This window comes from Anomaloglossus baeobatrachus, chromosome 1, assembly GCF_048569485.1.
Source record: "Anomaloglossus baeobatrachus isolate aAnoBae1 chromosome 1, aAnoBae1.hap1, whole genome shotgun sequence".
In the NCBI taxonomy this organism is placed as follows: Eukaryota; Metazoa; Chordata; class Amphibia; order Anura; family Aromobatidae; genus Anomaloglossus; species Anomaloglossus baeobatrachus.
In genome coordinates, this window is record NC_134353.1 from 716,801,999 (window position 1) to 716,819,815 (window position 17,817).

General features: G+C 43.4%; 1 protein-coding gene across 1 annotated transcript in view; it reads left to right on the forward strand.

Annotated features, from left to right (window-relative positions):
* The window catches only part of GALNT9 (polypeptide N-acetylgalactosaminyltransferase 9), a 678,907-nt gene that overhangs the window by 347,834 nt on the left and 313,256 nt on the right, over positions 1–17,817 (forward strand). The window contains exon 5 of the mRNA XM_075321947.1: positions 13,910–14,107. Coding sequence (XP_075178062.1) covers positions 13,910–14,107 — 198 coding nt within the window. The remainder of the gene's footprint in view (positions 1–13,909; positions 14,108–17,817) is intronic.

Here is a 17,817-nt window from a genome sequence, read left to right on the forward strand (position 1 = left end):
TTGACTTGCCTAATGACTCAGACACTCATGGTCGACCACTAGGGGTTTATGGAGTGCGAGCTACAGCACCGAGTACCATCGAAATAGGCACTTACAGGAGGTCATGCTGGATGGACAGAAAGTTATTAGATTTTGTGACTCCGGGGCATTTCTCACAATAGCTGATCCCTAAGTGGTTTGGCCAGAGGCGATACGTCATGGACAAGGGATTGTTATTGAATTGGTTGGAGGACAAAGGAGTCATATCCCAAAGGCGACTGTAGATCTAGACTTTGGCTTTGGGGTCAAGCAATGTGTGGTTGAGGTGATGAGTGGCCTGCCTGCAGATATTCTCCTAGGAAATGATGTGGGAGATCTACAATGCCGATTTGTGGGTGCAGGAAACACAGTTTGAGTGAAGGAGAACACAAAGGGAAGCTTGTCCTTCCAACCCTACTGCTGTTCAAGGGACTATCTACAGCTTCTCCAACAATACAAGCGTGGAAGCCAACACCAGAATGCTGATGGACTGTCCCGGCAAGAAGAACCATAGACTATCCACAGCTGAGCAACATGGACTTAAGTGAGATGGCCAGAGGTCTGTGTAGACCTCATGGCATACTCACTTATTCAGAAGGAGGGATAGGTTGTGATGGTGGGATATGGTGTACTGTGTATCATGCTGTGTAGGTTCATATTTTAGGCTTGGTTCACTGTCCATTATTTGTATTGCTTGTGTGTACATTATATTGTCTTTAGGTAATGAACCCCTGCAGTGTTCCTGTCCCTAAAGGCCCAGTCACACACAATGACTTACCAGTGATCCGACAACGATACAACCTGATAAGGATCGCTGGTAAGTCACTGGGAGGTCGCTGGTGAGATGTCACATAGTCAGACCTTACCAACGACGCAGTAACGATGAGCGACCTGTATAATGATCTCAGCGGGCATTAGGACCCTGTTAGGAGGTCGTTGGTGGGTTTCAAACACAGCGATGCGTCCTGTCCGCCTTTGAAGAAAATAGTCCTGACCATTCGGCAATGACTAGCGATCTCACAGCAGGGGCCTGATCGCTGGTAGGTGTCACACATAACGAGATCGCTGCTATGTCACAGAAACTGTGACTCAGCAACGATCTCATTAGCGATCTTGTTGTGTGTGACGGGGCCTTAAGTCTGGGGGAGGGGGCCTGGGATCTACCTGCTGTAAACTCTGATTACCTGGGGGATTTGGCAGTCTGGCTGAACAGGAGAAGAGAGAAAGACAAAGATTGATCCTCTGAGTAGAGGCTAACACCCCAGAGAGACTGAGACACCCCGATTTGCCTGGAAAAGGACTGCTGGAGAATTGTGACCCATCCCAGGGACATAAATGCCATTATTGGAATATTTTACCCTCTGTGTGGTGGATTATTTGATGGACATTCTGGATTGCATGGAATAAATATGTTTTGTATTGCTCACTCATCTCTCGCTCTGTTGATTATGTGATATGGGAGAAGGACCCCGTCACACAAAAAAAAGTTCAATGCTCTACCAGATGGCTGTTTCTAATAAAGTGGGCAGTCAGTGTATGATGGGTCTGTTTGGAGAGTCTGTGGTTACTGAGATCTGAAGTGACTTAATTTGACCTACAAATACAAACAGGATGGCATCATATAGACTGGTACCAGGATCAGACAGGAAACTGGCAACAAATTCCTACTGAGTGGATCACAATAGTTACCACAGAAAATCTCTCATGCTAGTATAAATTTCATATAATGTTTTGTAAATTTCTATCATTTTACTGTCAGAATTTTAATTCCTCAGACGGCAATTGTATATTTATATATGGACAAGGATTATAAACTGCTAAGTAAACAGACTTTACTTCTTGTGTTTTATGCTGTACATATTCTAATATTCTCTTAATCTTATAATGTTTTCTACTGTAAATTGGCCAAACATGACTGAGCACTTTCGCTGAAGACAATGCTAAATATATATTAAATACAAAATAACAAGTAATTGTGGTTTTATTAGATATTTTATTATAACTTCAATCTGAAGACAATGTAAGTGAGGACAGCACAGATTTCATGCAATTTAAAGGACAATATGTACAACAATGGCAATCAGTGTCTTAAGGGTGCTTTACACGCTGCGACATCGCCAGCGATAGCTAGCGATGTCATGTGCGATAGCACCCGCCCCCATCGTTCGTGCGACATTTGGTGATCACTGCCATAGCGAACATTATCGCTATGGCAGCGTCACACACACATACCTGTTCAGTGATGTCGCTGTGACCGCCGAACAATCCCTCCTTCAAGGGGGAAGTGCGTTTGGCATCATAGCGACGTCACTGCGGCGTCACTAAGTGGCCGACCAATAGCAGAGAAGGGGAGGAGATGAACGGCCGGAACATGCCGCCCACCTCCTTCCTACCTCATTGCCGGTGGACGCAGGTAAGGAGATGTTCGTCGTTCCTGTGGTGTCACATGTAGCGATGTGTGGTGCCGCAGGGATAACAAACAACCTCGCTACTGACCAGACAATGATTTTTGGTAAATGCACGATGTGTCACAGACCAACAATTTTTAACTCTTTTGCGATTGTTTAAGGTCGTTCATAGGTGTCACACGCTGCGATGTCGCTAACGACGCCGGATGTGCGTCACAAACACCGTGACCCCGACGATATATTGTTAGCGATGTCGCAGCGTGTAAAGCACCCTTTACTGGTAAGCATTCTTTTCCTTTGCTATCTATCTGGCCCAGAATGCCATGATTTTGCCAAATATTTTGGTCATTTACTTCTGCAGCCCATCCCCACTTTTTAAGAAAAAGCAAAATATCCAGCGGATCCAGACAGTTTTTTGCTTAAAATAATTCTTTTATTGCATTACATTAATAGTTCATAGGAATGACATCCAGCAGATAAAGATCTTACATCAGATTACATCCAACGCGTTTCAACACATTGCTATGTTATAATGTCTTATTCATGGATGTTCTTACAACAAACAAATAACTTTAAATACCTTCCAAGAAACCCCATAGTGCATCAGGTTTAGGGCTCCCACACCCGATGAAAAACAGATGTGCATTCAATAAAATGTCCAATAAGTTACCAACCTTTATACAAAATTCAACCATTCCTATAAGACAAAGAATGGACACTAGGATTTAATAAGAATAATAATAATAATAATAATAATAATAATAATAATAATAATACTAAATCATTATTTTTATAGCGCCAATGTATTCCACAGCGCTATACAATTCAGTAGGTTTATATGCAAACAAGTAACAATTATAGAAAATACTATAATTAGAGCAACACAGTAGTATGAGTGAGCCACTAGCCAAATTGCGGAATTGAAATGTGATGGAATTTACCACTGCATAGCTTGTAACATCAGGTGGTAAGATGAAAGATAATATTATGCAATATATTAACTGGAGCTTGTGTTACTTGGAATCATTGTCATCATACCAATCCATCATTGGTAGTTGATAAGTAGAGATGAGCGAAGCGGTCGCGGTTCGGCTCGAGCTCGGTTCGCCGAGCCGAGGTCTGGTTCGAGTTCGGTTCGGTGAACCACTCGAACCCAAAGGAAACAATGGGAGGCAATCACAAACACATAAAAACACCTAGAAAACACCCTCAAAGGTGTCCAAAAGGTGACAAACAACTCACAAGACAACACAAACACATGGGAAAGTGAAAAGGACAAATACTCATGCAAAAACTAAACAGCTGGACGAGGAAAAAGAGGAGGAGACACAGATATAGGCATAGCATGTCCTTCTAAAATCATGTAAAACACCGCAAAGTGACTCAAAGCGGAGTCTCCCTTTTTTCCAAAAATTGGGCCACACAGACACCCACCCCTTCAGTGGCAGCACTTGTGCCCTAGTTGTACACTTCACAGGTAAATTTGCATCAAGCACATTCAAAAATACGCCATCCTTAACCGTCCCCAGGATGACACCGGGGTAGGCAGCAAAGTCTTTGCTGAGCCATGACTTGTTCATCTTGAATCCTTTTAAAAAACACAGCAAGGGTTACGCCAAGCGGAGTCTCCCTTTTTTCCAAAAATTGGGCCACACAGACACCCCTTCAGTGGCAGCACTTGTGCCCCAGTTGTACACTTCACAGGTACATTTGCATCAGGTACATTCAAAAATACACCATCCTTAACCATTCCCAGGATTCCACCGGAGTAGGTAGCAAAGTCTTTGCTGATCTCCGATCTGTTCATCTTGGATCATTTTTAGAAACACTGCAAGCAAGGGTTACTCCAAGCGGAGTCTCCCTTTTTTCCAAAAATTGGGCCACACAGACACCCACCCCTTCAGTGGCAGCACTTGTGCCCCAGTTGTACACTTCACAGGTAGATTTGCATCAAGCACATTCAAAAATATGCCATCCTTCACCGTCCCCAGGATTGCACCGGGGTAGTTAGCAAAGTCTTTGCTGATCCCCGATCTGTTCATCTTGGATCATTTTTAGAAACACTGCAAGCAAGGGTTACTCCAAGCGGAGTCTCCCTTTTTTCCAAAAATTGGGCCACATAGACACCCACCCCTTCAGTGGCAGCACTTGTGCCCCAGTTGTACACTTCACAGGTAGATTTGCATCAAGCACATTCAAAAATGCGCGATCCTTAACCGTCCCCAGGATGACACCAGGGTAGGTAGCAAAGTATTTGCTGAACCATGACTTGTTCATCTTGGCTCCTTTTAAAAAACACAGCATGGGTTACTCCAAGTAGAGTCTCCCTTTTTTCAAAAAATTGGGCCACACAGACACCCACCCCTTCAGTGGCAGCACTTGTGCCCCAGTTGTATACTTCACAGGTAGATTTGCATCAAGCACATTCCAAATCCACAAGCATTAACTCTCCCCAGGATGACACAGGGGTAGTAAACTCCTTGTGGATCCATGACTTGTTCATTTTGATGAACGTTAGTCTGTCCACATTGTCACTGGACAGACGCGTGTGCTTATCTATCAGCACACACCCAGCAGCACTGAAGACACATTCAGAGACAACGCTGGCAGCTGGACACAACAAGATCTATAAGGCGTAAGTGGAGAGCTCTGGCCATTTTTCAAGATTTGAAGCCCAAAATGAGCAAGGCTCCATTTGCAAAGTAATGGCATCGAAGTTCATTTGGAGATACTCCTGTATCATCCTCTCCAGCCGTTGACTATGTGTCAGACTTGTTGTCTCTGGTGGACTTGCAAAAGATGGTCTAAAAAAATTATGAAAAGATTCAATAAAATTGCTGTTACCAGCACCAGATACGGTGCTGCTGGTACGGGTAGACTGTTGAAGATGACGAGACCGTCCCATGCTTGTCAAGTTACAACTGGGAGATTCACTCCGTGCACCACGGGTGTTTGGTGGAAAAGCCAAGTTAAGATCGAGTAACAGCTTTTGCTGATACTCCTGCATACGTGCGTCCCTTTCTATGGCTGGAATTATGTCACAAAATTTGGACTTGTACCGGGGATCTAATAGTGTGGCAAGCCAGTAGTCATCATCACTTCTAATTTTGACAATACGAGGGTCATTTTGAGGTAGTGCAGCAAGAAGGCGCTCATGTGTCTTGCGCAGCCATGCGGACCAAGTCCACGCTGTGTTTGTGGCATAGAGCTGCTAACCGTTCTTTCTTCCTCTGACATCTCCCCCCAACCTCTTTCAACTGAAATTTGACCAAGGTCTCCCTCATCCGCTGAGTCTTCCATGTCCATGGACAGTTCGTCCTCCATTTTTTCATGTTCTCCTGCACCTTCCTCAACATTTCGCCTGCTACCATGTGCCCTTGTTGATCCCTGTCCCCCATGGTCCCATGCCTACCGCCTTGGTGATGATGAACGTCTGGACCTTGGTGATGTTGTTGTCTCTTGCGCATATGAATCCTCCTGTAGTTCCTCCCCTTCCTGTTGTCCCACCCCCCTGACTCCGAATAGTGTTTAGCGTGTGCTCCAGCATGTAAATGACTGGAATTGTCATGCTGATAATGGCATTGTCAGCGCTAAACATATTCGTCGCCATGTCGAGACTGTGCAGAAGGGTGCATAGGTCCTTGATCTGAGACCACTCCATCAGGGTGATCTGCCCCACCTCTGCATCTCGTTGGCCCAGGCTATACGTCATGACGTATTGCACCAGGGCTCGGCGGTGCTGCCACAGTCGCTGTAACATGTGGAGAGTCGAATTCCAGCGTGTCGGCACATCGCATTTCAGGCGATGAACCGGCAGGCTGAAAGACTTCTGAAGCGATGCAAGTCGCTCAGCAGCGACGGTTGAACGGCGGAAGTGAGCAGACAGTTTTCGTGCCCTGTTCAGAAGGCCATCTAGGCCGGGATAGTGTGTTAAAAAATGCTGGACAACAAGGTTCAACACGTGAGCCATACAAGGCACGTGTGTCACCTTGCCCAGGTGAAGGGCCGCACCAAGGTTTGCAGCATTGTCGCACACGGCCTTACCAGGCTGCAGGTTGAGTGGAGACAACCATTTACCAAACTCAGTCTCCAGAGCTGCCCACAACTCAGCCGCTGTGTGACTCTTATTTCCAAGACATTTCAAGATAAAGACCGCCTGATGCCATTGCGCTCTGCTGCCAGCATAGTAATGAGGGGTGCATGATTCCTTCTGCGCAGTTACAACGCTGGTGGCCTGACCAGGCAGGCTTGGGGCGGAGGTGAAGGACACAGATGAGGTGGAGGAGGCAGAAGCAGTGGCGGAACTTGGACAGACAGAGGATTGACACACAAGTCGTGGGGACGGCAAGACTTGTGCAGCAGACCCTTCACCATCTATCACCATAGTTACCCAGTGCCCAGTCAGCGACATGTAACGTCCCTGTCCATGCTTACTGGTCCAAGTATCGGTGGTGAAATGCACCCATTCACACACAGAGTTTCTCAAGGAAGCGGTGATGTTGTGTGTGATATGCTGGTGTAGCGCAGGCACACCTTTCTTAGAGAAGTAGTGGCGACTGGGCATCTGGTACTGGGGCACAGCAACAGACATAAGGTCTCTATAATCCTGTGTTTCCACCAGGCGGAAAGGCAGCATTTCGGTAGCCAAGAGTTTACAGAGGGATAAAGTCAACCTCTTAGCTTTGTCATGGGTCGCAGGAAATGGCCTTTTATTTGTCCACATCTGAGGGACAGAGATCTGGCTGCTGTGTGTAGACGGTGGTGAGTAGGGTGTCCCTGGAAAAATGCAGGTTTGTGAGGAAAGTGCAGGCGTAGACATGATGTTGCCTTCATCCAACGTTGGTGCTATCGATGTCTGAGAGAGCTGTACACACGCACTTGTTTCCCCTTCCAAACCAACTGACGACCTACCAAACAAACTGCCTGTTGCGGTTACAGTGGTGGAAGTTGTGCGTGGAAAACCAGGTGTGACAGCTGTCCCCACAGTCCTAGAAGAGGAAGAGTGCGTGGATGCACTGGAAAGGGCAGGCGGTGGATGGTCCGCTCCGCTAGGCCGCATTGCAGCACGGTGAGCTTCCCACTGGGAAAGATGATATTTAGTCATGTGATGATTCATGGAAGAAAATGTCAAACTGCTGAGGTTTTTGCCTCTACTAACAGATTCCCGACAAATTTTACAGATCACATGATTTGGGCGATCCTTTGCAAGGTCAAAAAAGGACCAGGCTAGGCAAGGCTTAGAAGGCATGCGACCTGCTGAGCCACCCCGACTAGTGCTCAGAGGCAGAGTGGTGGCTGAGGATGCAGTTGTAGACGTGCTACCAGTATTCCTCCTCTGTCCAGGAAGGCGCAAGATAACTTCGTCGTCAGTTGTATCCTCCTCCACCGCCTCTGTTGACCTCCTCGAGTGCCTGACTGTGGGTTCACAGTAGGTGGGATCTAGAACTTCCTCATCAATTGTTGTGTTTGCACTCCCCTCACCCTCAGACCTCTTCTTGCCCTGACCGAATATTTAAGTTGTAATCCCAATCTGGTATCTGCGTCTCATCGTCATCGGTATGTTCCTCATTGTCTATAACAACAGGTGTTACAGTTTGTGAATAGGGGTCAACATTATGCTCAGAAACTTGGTCCTCATGGCCTGAATCAGAGTCACAAAGGTTCTGGGCATCACTGCAGACCATTTCCTGGTCTGTACTCACTGTAGCTTGGGAGCAGACCTCTGATTCCCAGGCTACAGTGTGACTGAACAGCTCTGCAGACTCAGCCATCTCTGTTCCACCATACTGTGCAGGGCGGATGGAGACTTGAGAGCTGGGAGAAACCAAGTGTGATTGGGATGACAACTCAGAGGACTGGTGTTTTTTGGATGCGGTAGTTGAGGTGGCAGAGAGGGCACTTGTTGGACCACTTGAGATCCATTCAAGCATTTTCTTTTTTTGGCCATCATCTACCTTTGCTCCAGTTACTCGTGTCCGTAAAAAAGGGAGCACATCGGATTGTCCACATTAAGTGGTGTGTCGCCCGAGGACCAGGGGTACTCAGATCCGGGCCACGAGGTCACTTCTGTGGGTATCACGGTAGCGTTACCTGGTCTGTGATCCCAGGCTCCACAGTAAAAGGGGATTTGGTAAGGGAGATTGTCCGTGATGCCACCCACGGTTGTGGTGATTGTGTGGACACCACCGCTGCTCTGTATGGGGATCCCGGGAGCGGTGACAGGGAGCAGCTTTGTTGTTATTTCTCCCCTCTGTGGGTAGGGGGTTGGTTGTCCCGGGGCCCGGTGATGGGGTAGGGGTGGATGGCAGGCCGGGTGCGGGGCCTGGTGAGGTGCAGGGTCGCAGGGGCAGCGCTGTGCCGCACGGCACGGTGGTACTCACTCAGCCAGAAATCAGGACACAGTTCTTAGTAAAACACTCGGCTGGATGGACGGGTCCCACAGACGCTGCGGTGTTTTCCCCTGACCCAGTTTGGTGGTGTAAGTCCTTTCCTGCACCTTCCATACACTCCTCCTGCGCTCCGGCTTCCAGCTGGCTCCCCGATTCAGTACCGGTGGGCACAGCCCCGGCTACTTACGGTTCCACCAACTGTCTCCCCGGCTCCCTGCAGACGGCCACTACCGTCTGCCTGACTCTGCTGCACGAGGGCCCTAGGCTCCAATCCTAGGCCCCAGTCTGCGTCTGCCTCTCTGCAGACCTCCTCTCTCTTCCTCTCCTAGGACTTGACTGGGCTTGTTTCCTGCCTCAGGCCAGCTAACTCCTGGGTGGGCGTGTCCATCTCCTGACTCCGCCCACCTGGTGTGTCAGTCTGAGCCCGAGGAAAGGAATCAAGTTTCACTGGGGATGTCTGCTGTGAAACTGCTGGGGGTGGGGGTGTGTGTGTGTGTTGTTACCTGTGGCCCCTGGCTTGTCCAGGGCGCCACAAGTAGTAGACATCTTACTTTTGCTGGAAGATGGCCTATCTTCAGCAGATGTTAGTGCAGCTTTGCGACCTTCCCCACGGACAAACACTTTTTTTCCTTTTCCAACACGCCTGTTCCCCTTTCCACCAGCATCTGTCATTTTGCCACTCATTTTGATTGCGACAAGATTGTGCACTTAAAATGTGGTAGTAAAAATTGAGAGGTGGTGTAGATTGCAGCGGTGGTCTACCTTTATTGACAGCAGAATAAACAACAATAACTATCCCTGACAATGCAACTATGGCCCTTAAACTGGCAGCACAGTTTGCTCTTCTAATAGCTTAGTAAAAATGAGTTTGACGGTGCAATGCAGGGGTGCTGGAAATAGCTTGGCACCAGTGGGACACTAATGAAGTCCAACAACCACTTTTTGGATGCCACTAAGTTTCCTCGGTGTTTGCTATTATAATGGTTTAGTAACAATGAGCTTGAGGGTGCAATGCAGAGGTGCTGCAAATTGTTTGGCACCTGTGGGACACTAATGAAGTCCAACAGCCACTTTTTGGATGCCACTAAGTTTCCTCAGTGTTTGCTATTATAATGGCTTAGTAACAATGAGCTTGAGGGTGCAATGCAGAGGTGCTGCAAATTGCTTGGCACCAGTGGGACACTAATGAAGTCTAACAGCCACTTTTTGGATGCCACTAAGTTTCCTCAGTGTTTGCTATTATAATGGCTTAGTAACAATGAGCTTGAGGGTGCAATGCAGAGGTGCTGCAAATTGCTTGGCACCAGTGGGACACTAATGAAGTCCAACAGCCACTTTTTGGATGCCACTAAGTTTCCTCAGTGTTTGCTATTATAATGGCTTAGTAACAATGAGCTTGAGGGTGCAATGCAGAGGTGCTGCAAATTGCTTGGCACCAGTGGGACACTAGTGAAGTCCAACAACCACTTTTTGGATGCCACTAAGTTTCCTCAGTATTTGCTATTGTAATGGCTTAGTAACAATGAGCTTGAGGGTACAATGCAGAGGTGCTGCAAATTGCTTGGCACCAGTGGGACACTAATGAAGTCTCACAGCCACTTTTTGGATTCCACTAAGTTTCCTCAGTGTTTGCTATTATAATGGCTTAGTAAAAATGAGTTTCACGGTGCAATGCAGAGGTGCTGTAAATTGCTTGGCACCAGTGGGACACTAATGAAGTCCAACAGCCACTTTTTGGATGCCACTAACTGGCAGCACTCTTTTCAATTAAAATAGCTTTGCAAAAATGTGCAGGAGGGGAGAATGCAGAGGTTGTGGGACTTGCTTGGCACAAGTGCCACAATAATGGAGGACAGCAGCCTCTTTGGATGGCACTAACTGGCAGCACTCTGCAATTAAAATAGCTTTGCTAAAAAGGGCAGGAGGTTACAGTGGCAGGGTTGTGGGTCAGTGTAGAGGAAATGAAGCCTCACTTTCTATTCCTCCTAATGGTGAAATGCAGCGAGGAAGTCCCTGAGCTTAGCTACACAGACGCTGTTATCTGTAGCTGTTAAAAACTGTTTCCACGGACCTGACTGTCACCTATGGCTCTGAGCTAGCTGTAATTAGCCCTTACAAGGGCTGAAAGAAACTTCTATCCCTATTCTGTATAGCGCTGTGTGTAGAGCCTACACAGCAGGACCGGCGACAGGAGCGGCGTCAGCGGTGACTGACACCCAGACGCAGAAGGCAGATAAAAGCGTCCAGATGCTCAGATACCCGTTTTTATAATGCAGGGACATGTGACATGGACATCCTATGACATATGCCCTTGCTTGTCTGGCAAAAAGTCCACTTAGCTGTGTGTGTGTCTGGGATTGGCTGACATGCTGGCCCACCCCACTACACGCACGCTTAGGGAAGGAAGAAAAGAATAAAAAAAAAATGGTGATCACCATTATACCAGCAGCAGTGATCTGAATGCGCAGTTACCGTACACTATACACTGAAATTTCATAATAGTGTGAGTCACAGAGTGACTTACACTATTACAGCGAAAAGCCAGCTAGTAATTAGCTTGGCTTTTGGCTGATAGAACCGTTCTCGAACGTAACTCGAGTTAACGAACTTTTAGCAAAAAGCTCGAGTTCTAGTTCAATCTAGAACACCCCCAAAATCACTCGAACCGCGAACTGGAGAACCACAAAACACGAACCGGGCTCAACTCTATTGATAAGGGCCACGTGTCAAATGCAGAAGTCTTTGAAAGAAAATATAAAATTGTTGTATATGACTCAAATTTTTTATATATCTTAAAATCGTCATCATTTTACTTAAATTCAGTCTGGCAGCAGTGTCAGGGGTGACTCTCCCAGATAGAATCTTGTGCAGAATTGAGTTCTTATACAGGAATGGGCATAAAAGGCAAATATTTTTTCAAAATAAAATTCTTCGTCTTCTATCACTCAGATTTTAATTACTTCCAGTCTCCTTCCATCCTCCTCCTCACCATTACTGAAATTCATTTCCTGGAAACAACATCTCTGGTGAAGTCCCATGTAGGATCCTGTCTAGGATTCAAGCTCCTGCGTATAGATTGGCAATAAGACAAAATTTACTATGAAAAAATGTTGTCAGTCATGACTCGCAAATTTATTTTTGTCTCAGCTTCATGCTCATTTTGAGATTTTTTTTTAAGGGCACTAACTGCAGTGAATTCACCAAATGGAACCATGCAAATGATTGGAGCCTGCACAGGTCAGGGCATACACAAAAAAATGGTTGTAGCTTGGCAAACAAATATTCTTGGTGTTCTGAACAAAATTCTCAAAGTTCTGCTTTTTAGAATCTTTACTCTATTGATGTGCAGTGTTAGTTTTCCACTACATATAACATTGTGCATTTAGACCAAATTTTTGGACAGGTTTCTCTTTTATAAATTTTAAAAAACATGGAAAGTCTGTCTGTTAAGTTTGTTATGAAATGGCTACAATAGCTCGTTAAATAACAAAACTGCACAGACTTTTCATGCTTTGAAAATATATATATATAAAAAACAGTCCAAAAATTATTGCTCTTAGACTTTTGTAATCAGGCACACCAATCTTTCAATACATGTAAGGGGTACTTTACAAGTTGCGACATCGCTACCAAAATATCGTCGGGATCACGGTTGTTGTGACGCACATCCGGTGCCGGTAACGACATCGCAATGTGTAAATCCTAGGAGCGACGATGAATGAGCACAAAACAGTCAAAAATCTCTGATCTGTGTCACGTCGTTCATTTTCATAATGTCGCTACATCAGGAGATGCGATGTTGTTTGTCGCTCCTGCGGCGTCACACATCGCTGTGTGTGAAGCAGCAGGAATGACGAACATTTCCTTACCTGCATCCACCATCACTGCGGAAGGAAGGAGGTGGGCGGGATGTTATGTCCCGCTCATCTCTGCCCCTCCGCTTCTGTTGGCCGGCCGCTTAGTGATGTCGCAGTGATGCCAAATGCACCTCCCCCTTGAAGGAGGGATTGTTTGGCAGTCACAGCGACATCGCCGACCAGGTATGTGTGTGTGAAGCTGCTGTAGTGATAATGTTCACTACGGCAGCAATCACAAGATATCGCATGTGCGACAGGGCGGGTGCTATCGCGCTGGACATTGCTAGCTGATGCTAGCGATGTCGCAACCTGTAAAGTACCCCTAAGACCATGAGAATGACTGCAATTTCCTGCATGAGAGCTTACTCCTAGGCCTGTGGTTTTCACCAAACCAGAGTAACCATACGCTTTATAAGTGATGCATGCATAGTTCTGGATCTCATGCCAACCATCCATTCTTGTGTCTGTGTGTGTCCTATTACCAACCATTTACACACAGCCAGATTTCAAACAGATACAATACAGTCTTAGGAGACCTAAAAGTGTTACACATCTTTTTTTGGGCAATTAGAGATTTTAGCAGTATTTGAGATTGGCTGTGCTTACCATTTTTATTTAAAATTTGCTGAATCCAGAAAATTAAAATTTCAAGAGATTCAATCATTTATAATTCAGACCTGAGACAAGAAGCCTAAATTTCTTAAAACCCCAAATTCAATCAGACCCCAGACCAGGCTGGTAAGAGTATTAGATCCTAAAATTCCTAAGGTGATTAAATTTTAGATCAGATTTAAGTAATATTAAAAAAGAAAAAGAGGTTACCTAGGTCTCAAACCAAACCTCTGTACATACTTACCCCCACCCCCTCCACTTCCCTTACTGAGTCATTTTAATATATGGTATTGCCGTTCTAGGACCTAACGCCATTCAGCATCAGGTCATTTTGTGTGACAATTTTTATATTGATACTATAACTCATGCTAGACATGTTATCGTATCGTATCGTATCATGTTAACGGTTTCATTATCACCTTTTTTTTATAAAGCCACAACATTAAATTTTCTGATACTGAATCAACATTATAGTAGTGCTCTCAAAATAGTTTTTTTGTTTTTAATGTTTTTTCTCTACATTCTATTATTTGAATGTAAAACATACCATTAAATATACAGTTATAATGCCAATCACTTAATATAAAGAGGTTGTTCACAGGATCTTCTTACTATATTTTTGTAGGGCAGAGCCTGTTATCACAAGGATCAAAGAAGACAGAAGACGAATCCTTTTACCAGCAATCGACAATATTAAATACAACACATTTGAGGTGCAGCAATATGCGAATGCTGCACATGGATATAACTGGGGTTTATGGTGCATGTACATTACTCCTCCTCAGGACTGGCTAGAGAAAGGGGATGAGTCTGCTCCAATTAGGTAAGCCGAAATTACTTTCTCTTGCAATATTCAGATTTAATGGTAAAGAACAATTGAAACAACTTCTTTTTGTCATGTAGAGTATTTCATGTTTATTTATGATCTTTTGCTATGCAAGAAATACCTATATATAAGTAATAAAAGAGCAAACAGAAGAAATCAGTCCTTTCACGATAAAAGACCTATAATAGCAGATTTGAAGTCTCATAAAACTGGAATCATTTCTATTCTTCATCAATCAACATGCATAAAACATATGTGGGCAATAGTTCTTTTATCTTAAATTCATACTGAGCAAGATTTTTTGTGAACCCATACACAAATCTAGGGAATAATCATCATCATAAGTGTTGTAACTCCAAATTTAAATGGTAAGTTCCATTATATGTTCAAATTTGATACACCATCAATGCCATCCCTTTGTGGGATGATGCCTGGTTCTCTACCTTCTCATGATGCCGGCATCCATATAGTGTGGTGTTGTGTAGTGTTTTCTATAAACCACTATGCCATATAAGCAAAAGGAGGAAATAATCCGGCATCGAGATTCCATAAAAATGTAATTTTATTTCAAATTTCTTAAAACACCTTCAATCTATAGATTAAATGAAAACCGCAATGGTCAGTAATGTCCAAGTTCTCACAAATGCGTTTCGGACTTATTCGTCCTTATTCAATGTACAATGAATAAGGACGAGTAAGTCAGAAACACGTTTGTAAGAACTTGGACATTCCTGACTATTGTGGTTTTCATTTTATCTATGGATTGAAGGTTTTTTAAGAAATTTGAAATAAAATTACATTTTTATGGAACCTCAATGCCAGATTATTCCCTCCCTTTGTTTACATTGCTCGGCTGACTTTAACATCCTTTTTGTTCAATACCATACCTTATAGTTTGTAATTATAATAACCATAGAGTATGGTGCCAAGCCACAGTGCAATATATCGGACAATTAAAGTTTGTATAAAATTGTCTAAATAATAATTCTACTATTTCCATACGCTACAAAGATTATATTATGATAATACAGAAGTAGACAGTCACCAGGAAATCTGTGGATGGAGAGCTTGTGTGCAGAAAAATAAAGGCAGGTCTATCATGTAGTACAGCTTAATAAACCACTAGTGAGAAAAAGATGGAAAGAGCCTTGTGGGTTGCTTTATTTTTATGGGTGATCTATGTACTGTATACCAACACACCACATCTTAAGAGATAGAGAACCAGACTTTAGCCAGCATTCATTTTACATGCCTGAAAACTCCACAAATGTAGGGAAGAAATATATTGAAATTATCCACAGTGCAAGCACTTTAAGTTGTTTATGCTATATACTAGCAAAGGATGGAATCACAGACGGACTGTTAATATAAGCACAGAGAAATAAATGTCACAGTTACAGTCCAGTTTTGCCCTCAAAGGGAATGTTATATTGATTCACTACAGAGTTGGTGCCTAAACAATACACATTATAATGATTCATTACAAAAGGGCAAGACATTTTATTCTCATTTTCTATACATAGCCAAAGGCCAAGTATTGGTCGGAGACACCACAGGATGCATGAATATTCTGGGAATTCATACTTGGCAAAGACTGAAGATCTAGAAATGCAAGAAAAAATGTAATATAAGTATGTAATGCAGAACAGATAGTTAGGACAGACACTGTGGCTTTAATTTTCATTTAATAAACGTATGCTAACATTTCAAAATACTTTATATTTACATTGCCTTTGTTAAATCTTTGTTAAATTAAACAAAAAAAGTTTAAATTGAATCAAGTTAAAAAAAATTGCCAGTGTTTAGTAATTATGATTATATTTCCAGCAGTGGTCTTTTGTATTTAGTGCTGAAAGGGAATTGAAAAAAAAACACTAGAGTAGCCATAACAAAAAAAAATATTCCAATTGATAAAATTAAACTTGTTTACATGCTCTAAACCAAAAACATAATATTTAATCATGAAACAAACCCTTTAAGCTTTGCACAGATCACACTTTTGACAAATAATTCCCCAAATACAGAGCATGCCGGAGCTGAATTTAATCAGGTATGTTTTAAGAAGATATTTAAAGTTACAAATCCTCTCTAAAGTACACTTCAAAAACAAAGTTCTAATGAAATCAAATTAATTCATATCTTCAAACATAAATCCTAAATTACAAGACATTCTAATCCATATCCGTATTCTCCTCGGAACACTTCCAGAATTGAAAAATATGCTCATTCATGGCATTCTGTGTCTATAGCAGAGAGAGACTTTATGGTAAGTGTAACGTCACTCTGAATACAGTGGAGATTTCTACACAATGGATAAATACTCTCTATACCCAAGTGCTTCTAAAAAAGTTCAAGGCACCACACAAAAATTTGCTCTAGGACACAATCTATTGCAAGTAGAGATGAGCAAACCCATTGAAGTTTGGTTTGGCGGGCTCAGAAAAAGTTCTGTTTTGGACCTGGACTTGACCTGAACCCCATTAGAAGTCACTGATTGGGCAGTTTATCTATCTGCCTCGATACAGAGCTCTTCTGAGGGAGGGAGGGCAGGGGTTTTTTTTTGGTGCACACTACATCTGATAACGCTGTTTTTATCCCCAGTGCGAGTCATTCCAACACTGCAAGCAGCTTGCACTAGGCTGAACACCAAGCATCCCAGAGGACAGGGATGCTCGATTGAGTAGTTAGCATACGTAAAGCACCTGTGCTCCGAACTCGAACACTGATTTTCTTGTAAAGTCTGTGTTCAGTACCAACATTAAACTTTACAGTTCACCAATCTCTAATTATAAGTCCTCATTGATCGGACGGGGCACGTAACAAAAATTCCCATAACTTTTCCGAACGAGCTCCAGCTAGTTTGATTTTTGGACTACCATTATACCATAACAATAAATTTCCCTAGTGAATTTTTGTTGTTTACAATGTGCTGCTGTGTGATGTTAAAATACATGTAAAGCTGAGAAAAAGGAGAGCAAATAGGATCTTACCAGATATAAATTTGCAATATGCACTATATTACACTCACCTAATGGGGTTATGAAAGTCACAGCCCCTATGAAGGCTTGTAAAGTAATGGTGGCTGCCACAGCCCACGAAGGTTAGTAATCGATGCTGGAGAGGAAAAGCGAGATTAATGCCGCGCTGCAGCCGAATGAAGAGATTGTTGATTATCAATAATTTGCTTTATTTCATAGGTCTACACATATCAAGGCTCAAGTCCCCTTTTTCAGGACCAAAAGGAGGAATCAACAATACATGTATTGTTGATTCCTCCTTTTGGTCCTGAAGAAGGAGACTTGAGCAATGAAAGGCGTAGACCTATGAAATAAAGAAAATTGGTAATAATCAACAATCTTTATATTCGGCGGCAGTGCGGCATTAACTCCACTTTTCCTCTCCAGCATTGAATGTTAAAATACATGGAAGTGATAGAGGCAATAATAGAAGGCTGAACCAATATGTTATTGACTTTGCCTCTGATAAAGTTACTAAAATAATGAAATATATGCAATGTTTCGGAGAAATATGCACAATTGAAATAACAAATGTTTAGAAGAATCCTTGCTTTGCAGTAATAAAGTATAAATGTATGCAACTAGGATACACACAAGTAATAACATAAACCACCACAGGCTAAACTAAAAAGTAAAAGAATAATTGCAAAATTAACAATTCAATTAGAAGGGAAAGCCCCCAAATTCAGA